We start from the raw sequence: 10701 nt of genomic DNA, 5'->3' as shown, positions 1-10701 counted from the left end.
TGAAACATCCCAGAGACAAAAAAATCAAGACACAAAATTAAGAAAAATTAAGAAAATTTAATGAGCAAGTGGGCTATATACAGTGATGGCACAGGACTTTCATTCAGTTATCCCCTTTCTATAGCTGGAAGTTTAATTTGATACAAAAATAACAGCAGTCAATAGTACCCCAGGGGACGAAAAAACCAAACAGAACCCATCTGTTGTTAAAGTGCGTATTTGATGCGAGTTCCACAACTAACTGCAGTCCGGGGGTATCAAAGGATTTCAACCCATCAGACAGAGAATATCATACAGGAACATCCCAAGTTAAGAGCACAGGAAACTTAGATTTTAAAGAACTGATATTTTACGTAAGATAGCCTCGCATCGCTCCCCACCATACAATCTTTACCTTAAGAACTCTTCGACATTCTGCAAGCAGGACAAATTCTGCCTTTCTGTCACTCTTCGTATGCATTTCCTCAAGAGATACTTGGATAGTTCATTTAGCTGCACTCATCAGAACAGAGCTTTCTTAGGTACTTTACTGTTTCTTCTGCTTACTTCCTTTTTCCCTCTCAAACTCAGCTATCTGATTAAATATGTTAACTAAGTTCTGAGGCAGGTTTCTTTTAATGCCGCTTTCGGTTTGTGCTGTACCATTTAAAGACACTTCCTCATCCGGTTCCTTTGTTTTATCAGTCTCCTCATAACTTCTTTTCCTACTCTTATACTCACTCTCGGTTTTATGCTGACTTGACACATGCCTATCACTATCGTAACTTTTATCACCTTCCCGTAAGCAAGTGCTCGAATACGATCTGTACCTTCCCACTGACTTGCCACAATACTCAGGCCTTGCTGGAGACATGTAATACCTGTCTTGACCCAAGCCGTATTTTTTAAACTGCTCTTTTCTCCCCTCTACATCCCTTTCTAATTTCCTAAAATAATGCATCCTGGGTTTATCATCTGACTTATGATATGAACCTGAAGAACCCCTCCAACTGCAGAAAAATCTATCAGTTTTACCATATTTTTCGGTTTTGCTACTGCTTGGCAGAGTTCTGGAACTACTGTGAGAATCTCTTGAATCTTCAGACCTACCTCCAAAAGTGTCTTCATCATCACCTGAAGTCCTCGAAAAAGAACAGTGTCTGTCTTTCTCTTTTACCTCTGTTTTTGGACACTCTAAGCTGTCCTGCCTTTCCAGCAGTTTCTCCACTTCAAAACTTTGGTTAAGAAAGGAAGCAGAGGTATCAGCCGGAGGCGAATACCACTCCTCTTTCCTAACCTGATCTTTATAATGGGAAGAAGCTCTAGATGAGCTTTTTTTGGACCTGCGGGCAGACTCAGATCTATTCCGACGCTTTTTCCTACGTTTCTTGTGATCAGAGGAAGAGGAGGAAGAAGAAATTGATACATCTGATGAAGAATCACTTGATGATGATGAGGAGGAGGAGGAGGAGGAGGAAGAGGAAGTTGATACTTTCCTTTTCTTCTTCAACCTAAAAAATGTAATTAACCTGTGAGATAATTTTCAGTATGAGGCAAAAATTATACGTAGAAAGCAAATCTGTGGTCCCCAGAGCTTGGCTGAGATTGGACTGTAAGGCATGAACGGAAACTGAGCCTGACCTGGCAAGCCAATTTCAAATGTCATTTCTTTATCAAAAAATTACAATTAAATCCACCGAACAGTTTTTTATAAATGGCATCTTTCCCAGTGTAATTTGGCATTACGCTTTGCAAATACTTCACGTTGCAAAGTATTTTTTAAACAACTTTTCTTCCACATATAGCTCCGTTAAGGGATATATGCCCTGAAGGACACTACCCACAAAACGTTCTGGTGGAAAAGCAGGTTCCGTCGGTGCGAGCTCTCCCTAGCTTACTCTTGGGCAGTCAGTTTGGAAATGGGATTGTTCATAGTCGTATCCGCACTTATTGCCATGTAATCAGTATACTGAATATAACAAAGTTACCTTTTTTCTTCTTTTAAAAGCTTACGCAATTTTTCTGCACTTGTTTCTACTTTCTTTTCTTTCTGTCTCTCTTCTTTGGCAGCTTGTTTCTCCCTCATTTCCAAAGATTTCTTTTTTTGAACCCAAGCATCATAAAAAAATTACATTAAAAGTAAGTGTTAAGACAGGTGTTTTTCCCCATGTCCCCAACCCCGTTCAAATATATAACAACACCAGGGATGTTTTACCAGGATTCCCAGATCAAGAATTAATATTGTTGAGGAGTTTGGCATTGGCCATTATAATAATCAGGTTTATATTAAGGACCATATTGCAGGTTTTATTCCATTAAGAAATGTATTGCCCAGCCATTGCAGTGGTACCCGTGATCCAGCACACCATGAAGCACAGAGCCCAGAAGGTATTGACAGAATGTGCAAGAAAAACACAATATTAGCAACCATGGAGGGGGAAAAAAAAAAAAGAAAAAGAAAAGTTTGAAAGGTTTGAGGGAAAGTATTATTATTGTAGTTTACATGTAGTAAAACATGGCAGAACCCATTTTAAAGTTATTCAAGTTGGCCATGTTTGAATACAAACCGTTTTGTAACAATTTCACAGACCAGTTTGATGCATAGTTTACGTAAGGAATCATGTTCCAAGGGTTTGTGGGTGATGAGCAGCACCAGATGTCAGATACAGCAACAACGGTCCAATTCGGAAGAAAATGCATTGGAGAAAAACACATAATCAGTATTACAGGAAAACACACGTCAGCGTTGTTCTAGCCATTCTAGCACAACAGCGACAGGATCAGACTTATGTATTAAAACACATGTAAATGCAGAAAAGCATCTCATCAGATGAACAATCCTTAAACTACTTAAGTCTATTAGAGATCAGACGTCTGCCATCTCCAGCCCTAAAGGGTAGCTCTCTTCATATTCAGAGTGAGCAGAAAGTCTTGAGTAACATTTTCAAAACTTAGCAACTGTATTAACGGATACAATAAAGGAAACCCTTAATTCTGGTTAAGGCCACACAAACCATCAAACAACAGCTAGCATCACAGTTTTCATCTGCTGCATCAGTGACCCGTTATACCAAGAAAATGCTAAAGGAGAGTAAAATTTGTCTGCCACTTGCTGAGAGTATTCTTTATTATTTTAACTGAGACTGGTGCCTTTTTCTACAGCAGTCAAAAGTGACTAGTGCTCAAACACCATACAACTGTCTATGATGTAGTTCAGCTTTATGAAAAAGATTGTCATATCTCCTTTTCCCCCTTCTTTCAACACAGCCTGTCAGCATTATGGCTCCACCAACTGCAGAAGTGTCCATTAAGGCCATCTACCCCGGCTCTGTACTCCCTTACGTGAAGAAGCACAGAACAAAACAAGCCTGTTCCCCAGTGCTCTATTTTACTCTTTGATCCTCTCTGGAAGACAAAACAAGCAAAGGAGGTAAATAAAAGAAAAAAAGACAACTCAGGTTAGCACAGAGACCCACCAGGGCTCACCTGCGAAGCATGCTGCATGCAAGAGAAGAGAGGGGAAAAAAGCAGAAGAAAGCTAGGGTACTCCAAACTGCCTGCCCACCCTCCACCTCCTGCTCTTTTCCTTTAAACCACCTCTTAATCTCCCCTCTCACGGGACCTTCCTGCGAGTCAGCTTTGGCTGGTGTTACTCTATTGTTTCCTAATTCCTCCAAATGACAAGGATCTGGCCGGTAGGATGGTGTGCAGCGTTTACTTGGCTTGCCTAAGTGTTTTACACTTTGTGTGTTTGTATTCACAGAATGTTTTAATTTAACATTACTAATCGTGCTGGTGTGACGGAATATTCTTATCCTTGCTTTAGCTGACAGGGTTAACAGGCTTTGCTCTTCCCCTGTCTCCCATATTTAGTGTTTCTTTACTATAGTGGTCAAAATACTGGAGTCATCAAGAGGTGCCTTTCTTCTGGTAGGTACAGCCATAATGCTCACTCTAAAATATTCATTGCAGAGAAGGGAAGCAGAGAATAAGACAAACCATCAACTTAAACTCTCCCTCTTCAAAAGGTTTAACATGATTTTTCGTGTTCATTTATTGTCATTGGGGGCGCTATATGAAGAGAAAGTAAAGAATCACCTGCATGTGCTTACGGAGCTTCGTTAAGGCCTCTTCTGCTTCCTGAAAAGTCTCATCCAAACTTAAGGCTTTTTTGTAGTAATTCTCAGCATTTAGTAGTTTGTCCTCCTCTTCCAACCTATTCAAGTGATAATTCATATACAATTAAGCCACAGATTTTAACAGTTTTTTCTTGTTTTTAGAACTGCCTTTCTTCTGAGCACTCTGACGCTACCACTGCATCTGTCCAAGACTCTGTCACCTTAGCCCACCCCAGTACAGAAGTAAAACGGTATTTCTGACACCTTACTTCCTGATCATCAGCAGTAATACTATTCTTTGAAATTTCAATTTCCGTTTCAAAAATACCATCTCTCTCTTCTTAACACAGGGCTTAAAAGAAATCTGTTCCCTCAATATTCAAAAGCAAACGGTGGTTAACTAACTTCAGTAAGAGTAACAGAACATCATTTTGTTGCAAATACTTTCTTCAAAAAAAAAAAAAAACAAAAAACCAACCAACAAACCTATCGAAATACTTCCAGACATTTCACAAGACTTTATGCAGGCCTGGTAACCTACCAGTGAAAGGATACTGAGGACTAAACCTCAAATATTTTGCCAGGATTTTAACTGGGACAGAGGAGAAAGTGTAAACCAACAGCACAAGCAGGTCTATTTCAAACAAAGACTTCTTTAAAAAAAAAAAAAAACAAAACCAAAAACAAAACCAAAAAAACCCAAACCACACACAGCCAGGAAGGAAAGATGCCACTCTGTGTCCTAATTAGAATAGTATTTAAAAGATATTATGAGAGAAATTGTTAACATCAAACAAAACCACAACCCCAGCACTTACTGCCCGCCTCTTTCCACCAGTGTCTGACAGAGGTATTTTCTTGCATTTCTATGGGTAGGACAGTTTTCTAAAGCAATCTCAAAATCCCCTATGGCTTTGTTCAGGCTTCCTTTTGTCGCATACCTGGAACAGAAAAGTTGCACAGGTTTTAGTGATGTTTGTCTTTCAGAAAGTAGAAAAACCAACAAAAGAAGCAGACTTACAAAGCTCCCCGTGCTACCAAAGCTTCAACATTTTGTGGATCAATTTCCAAAGCCTTGTTATACTCGTTCATGGCTTCCACATGGCGCCCAACCTTGAAATAATCAACCCCAGCCTTCACACTGCAGGAAAATATTTAGAAAATATGATGTACAGTTAGCCTATGCAGATTCTATACTGTCAATTACTCATAAATTATGATTCCAAACAAGCGACAGGTAATAAAATTTGACCTTGTTATCATGTACTTAACGCTGGCATTTCAAATTAATGCGATATTGACATAATTCCACAACAATATATTGTCTTTAATCCAAACCCTTAAGGCACTGAAGAGCATGTCTGTAAACGGTGCTGCTACATTACACTGTTTTCCAATTACAGAATGAACACTTTAGCACTTTCTGCACTTACGTGTGACCTACGACTGTTAAACTGAGACAGGCTCAATCACAAGCAAAGCGAAAAATCACCATTAGACCAACGACATGAGATGGGTACATGGTACACACTGAAACCTGTTCATCTCAAGCTGGAATATTTTGAGGTTTTTTATTTCATATTAACTGAACCGTTGCTCTATATTTGCCAAGAGGTTATCTTATGGGAAGAGAACTCATAAAAGTTGAAATTCAGAACTTTTCACGACAGATTTTTTTTAAGAATTAAAATTTATATTTAACATTATTAGCAACTTTTTCTGCAATTAATCAAGTTGCAAAATACTACTGTTTTAAGAAAACCACTGCTTTGTTAGCACAGATACCAGTAATTCTAAGGCTTCACTCAATTTGATTTTTTTTGAGCTGGTAGATTCAAGAGAAGTTTTTCCACAAAAAAAAAAATTACATTTTTAGGAGAAAAGTCTCTCCTACTTCTGCCTCCTCCACCCTGTAGGATGCCCAAAGACACCGCACATCATGAAAGCAGTAGCACCTCCAGAGCTGCTGTTCCAAATGCAGCCAGGGAAATCCACTGAACTTTTCAAAGACAGTTGGGGCACTTGCTGAATCTATGGTTTGAGGCTTAAATGGCATGATGAGCAGTATTAGCTCATTCAACACCCAATTATAAAATGGAGAATTGCGTACTTGGTATTGTCACAAATCTTGTGCTCATCTCATCAACAGGCCAGCGTGTTGTAAATATTCCAAGAAGTTCTCCTTTAAACCTGACACGTATTTTGGAACTGAATCTCAAGACTTTATCACGTACCCACTTGGCAGTTAGGGTTACTTTCAAGAGGATCTTCCTGGTTACATCACTACGCGTGCACTGGAAAAACTGGTTCAAGGCGTATTTTGTTTTAAGAAACATAACCTGTAGCCTAATCTGACCTAACAATAAGCCCTGACAAGAATAAAATATTGCATACCATGTCAAGGCCCAAGATGCTGATTGCTTTTTCCTCAACGCAGGAGCAAAATCTTCTTCATTAAAATTTTTCCTTTAAGGAAACAACAAACAAAAATATCACGTTGGCCATCCAAGTCTACAAAGTTAAACCTAGAACGTGTAATGCAGTTGAAATAAGCTGAAATGATACAATGCCTTAACTGCTCTCCCTACCTCAGGAACCTTCTTTCATGTTTCTGAAACCAGTTCATCCCAATCCATTCTAGAAGTGCTGAATGGAACTAGTACTGCTGCAGTACGTTTAACAGAAACACACCATATTCACACCGGCTTTGAGACCTATTATAATAGGGCTCACAATACCAACCATTGTGTGTGTTTGAGCCCATTTTACTAAAGAGATCAGATCTATTACTAAAGTAAACATTGTGAATAAATATCTGACGGAACACATTAAAACTTAAACATTTTGCACTTCAACTCAAAGGTGCTGAAAAGACCGAAGCAATAAATTCCTAAACTATTTGGTAGCAAACATTTTGCGTTATAATGAGTCTTGCTTATTCAGAGCAACAGAATTTCAAATGTAAATATCTTACTCTAGGGGAGTTTGCTTTTAAATGTTTAACGACACATAAGCTACAGTCATGCAAATCAAAATGAAAAAGGTTTAAGTGGTCTAGGACTTCCACTCACAACTCTATTTCAGTGGATTAGAATAATCTCCACAAGGCTATAGGACAGTAACAATGTAAAAATCACTTACATTTGAAGACTTCTCATCAAAGACGGTGGATTTGATTCACTTAGTCCTAGTTTTTCTGCTAAGTATTCAACTAACGATGGATTAGCGAATCCTGGGGAACGATGCAAAACCTCTTCAAATGTCTCCGCTGTATTAGCAACTTCCATGCTTCGCCTAAAAAAAAAGCACCAGTATACACAGACACCACCCCACAGACAATTTTATCGTGCTTACGTTCAGAACAAAAACGCCTATATTGATACTTTTACTGCTCACAAGCCGTTCTCTTTTACAAGCATGTGTTTTTCCACTATTTAGCAACCCTCGCATCCTTTAGCCTCAGCAAGCTTTTGAAACCTATTTTGGCACCCGTCTAGATATCTCCAGGACATACAAAACCATTACAAGAATTGCAGAGGTAGCTGCGTCCTTCTGTCATCCTAAGGCTAATTTTAAAATTTTAAGAGTTTCATATTCCAGTCTCCCAAGGTTTTCGTTGATGTTGGTTTTGTTTGGTTTTTGTTAGCACAGTCCCACAGTGACAGATAGCTCACTCTGCTTTTTGCTTTCCTTATATTTTGGGAAAGATGCTAAAAAACCAAGCACACCTGACGTATTCAGAAACAAGCAAGTTAAAGAGATGAACAGCAAAGAGTATATAATTATCCAATTACATTAGAAACACCATCAACAAGTTCAAAGAACAGTCTGTCAAAGATTCTCTTCAGACACACTGAATACACCTAGCGAGTACAGCTAAATAGCATAATCTTACTTATAATGTAACGGGAAGTCATCAGAAGTAATTACGCCTAGTTTTGTACTGGAAAGATTGGGTGGAAGAGCTGAGCTGTAAAGTGACACCGTGAGCTTCTCATGGTAACGATCAACGTCCTTGACTGCAGCTATAGAAACAATAAAAGTTAAGATAAAATTAAAGAAACGTCTCAAGACTGAAAGGGATTCCTGACAACTTTTGCAGCTACTTACCTCGAATAAGGTCTCCATTTTGGTAATAAGATAAAGGATCTCCATGGTTGCTTTGAGGAGGCACATCTCTCAAAGGACAAAGAGCCTGCAACAGAAGTAGGAATATCATAAACAAAATCAAAAGTTTTCCCACCCACCCCTTGCCAAAGATTATGCCATAATATTAGCTTAATCTTAATGCCCACCAGAGCCTGACAGTCAAAAGCATGCCTTGGTTCAAATAAAAATTTACAGATCCAGAAGTAATGAACTTTTCAGCCCAAAAGCAATAAATATTGAGTAGGGATCATAAAAAAAGCATTTGCTGACTCAGAAAAACACCATAAGCTGCCCACAAGCTCAGCTACCACCCACCACTCCAAAGTTCAATTTCACCTTTACACAGACCCTTCCAACACGCAACTAATACATTAAAAAGTTACTGCTCATCAAGAATAAAATATCGGTCAAAGCTATATCTTACAGTGATTTCTAAATCTGAAATCTCCCGTACGATACCACTTCCCAGGCAAATCAACACCATGAAAAAGCCAAATTCGCGAATAGAAGTAATCCTGCCAATGACGATATCACCGCGTTCAATGTCTCGGAAAAAAAATTCTCTCCTGTCTTCCCTGGGAACGTCCATGAACCGCTCCAGGGGAGGCATAACAGCATAATACTCTGCAACACAGGAGAAAGTCACAGTTACAACGTGACCAAGCTACAGCCCGAACACACAAAATGCTTTACGGGGAGAAAACACCTAAGTCTGATCTTTTCGTGCCTCCCCGTGAGCCGCCTCACCTTCATTCTCTTCGATGGTGTCGGAGGGAGGCCCGTTGGGCTTCCACGAGTGGGCAAAGAGGAGATCAGCCTTTTTGGCAATAAAGCGCTTTATCTCGGTGTCAAGGCTCGTCTCCTCTCTCCTAGGGGAAGGAGAACCCGGTGAGAAACACCCCGCGGCCCCCTCGCGGCCCGCTCGCTCCCCGCCACTCTCACCAGTCGGCCGGCGGGCGCGGGGCCCCGCGGGGCGGCTCCAAGGCAGCCCCCGGCGGCGGCAGCAGCCCGCGGAAGTCGGGATTGTCGTGCTGCTCGGCGCGGAGCAGCTCAAGCAGCTCAGGGCCGTGGTAGCTCAACGCCTGGCGCAGCAGCTCCCGATCCATCCCGCCGCCACGGCCAACCGGAACCGGAACCGCCCCCCGGCCGGCGGCCTGCGCCGCGCGGAAGGGGCGGCACCAAGGGCGGGGCGGGGCCGGGGACGCAGCGCCCCCTGGGGAGCGGGAGGACCGTGGGGCTGGCTCTGGGGGGCGGCAGAGGGGCGCGTCTCCGGGCCCCCCCCCGCCCCTTAGAGAATAATCAAAGATAAGAACGAAAAGGTAAAAATTCCGCGGCTGCCGGAGAGCTGCGGAGCTTCTCGGCGGCCGGTCCCGCGGCGGCCGCGTCGGGAGAGGGCGCTGCCCGCGGCGGGACCGAGACAGGGACAGAAAGAGCCGGGGCCGCGCTGCCTCAGCGGCTGCGGCACCCGCGCGCTCACCGCCAGAGGCGTCTGTCCGGGCGTTGGCTGAAGCGTGCTCGTGTCAGAGCTCCTCCAGGTCTGGGGAAACGAGTCACTCCAGCGGTTCTCTGTTAGTTCTCCCTCGGTTCTTAAATGTTGATGCTAATACAGGGAAGAAGAGAACGGGTGAAGGGGGCTGAGGGGCGGCACGGACAGGTGGGGCGGCAGCGGGGCCAGGGGCCACCCTGCCCCAAGGGACAGGCCCCTCCATGGCCCCTCGGACAGGGCTTTCCATGTCCCCTCCGTGACGCCTCGGACAGGCCCCTCCATGGCCCCGGGACAGGCCTCCCCCCCAGGGACGCGCACAGCGGGAGCGGAGCAGCCTGCGGGTGGGAGACGTCCTGGCTTTGTTTGTCAGAACAGCTGTACTGAAACAGAGGGAAAAAAAGGGCAATTATCTCGGGACAAGATAATGTACCGAGATGACAGTTGAGCCATTAAAATCGGCCTAATGCAGGATTTGGTGGTTCAGTTTACCAGCGTTAACTTTAGACGCTAAAAAGACACTTAGCTCAGGAGGCTCTTCATGCTAATCACCTCTTCTAGCTAATGGAGAAAGGTGCTTAAAACCAGCTGGAATTAATCCAAATCTATTAGAAAGATCCCAGTTCTTCAATCCCCGAGAATAATTTGTCCCTGGCATCACATTTAATAATTAATTTTAAAAGGGCGGGATGGGGGGGAGAAGAAAACCCACTGCAAACGGCATAATGTCACTTCTACCCTCAGTACAATGTTGAAGAAAAAATAGCAATCTGGCTGTCAGCAGATCGGTGACACAAACTCCTCTAGGAAGCAGCATGACTGAGAGGGCAAGGATCATATCAAAGACGCTGGTCTCAGAAGCTCAGTTCAAAGCCATCAGGGATATCACTGGGACAGCAGACTTGGGGAAGACACTAGAAGGGCAAGTTTATATTTCATTTTCATTTCATGTCCCCCTGTTTTAATTTAACA

General features: G+C 42.5%; 1 protein-coding gene across 1 annotated transcript; it reads right to left on the bottom strand.

The window, feature by feature from the left end:
- Positions 1-40: 40 nt before the first annotated feature.
- On the bottom strand, positions 41-9383 carry TTC14 (tetratricopeptide repeat domain 14). Its single transcript, XM_063338059.1, has 12 exons — positions 9189-9383; positions 8994-9115; positions 8671-8870; positions 8208-8292; positions 7993-8122; positions 7239-7391; positions 6492-6563; positions 5119-5238; positions 4916-5038; positions 4078-4195; positions 1968-2077; positions 41-1490 (listed from the first exon to the last, which is right to left on the bottom strand). Exons 1-12 carry the CDS (start codon positions 9350-9352, stop codon positions 527-529), a joined length of 2361 nt encoding a protein of 786 aa, XP_063194129.1. The 5' UTR covers positions 9353-9383; the 3' UTR covers positions 41-526.
- Positions 9384-10701: the final 1318 nt, after the last annotated feature.

The sequence above is a fragment of the Chroicocephalus ridibundus genome, chromosome 6, assembly GCF_963924245.1.
Source record: "Chroicocephalus ridibundus chromosome 6, bChrRid1.1, whole genome shotgun sequence".
Classification (NCBI taxonomy): domain Eukaryota; kingdom Metazoa; phylum Chordata; class Aves; order Charadriiformes; family Laridae; genus Chroicocephalus; species Chroicocephalus ridibundus.
Note: the sequence above shows the minus strand (reverse complement) of the source record. Positions and strands in the feature narration are given on the sequence as shown.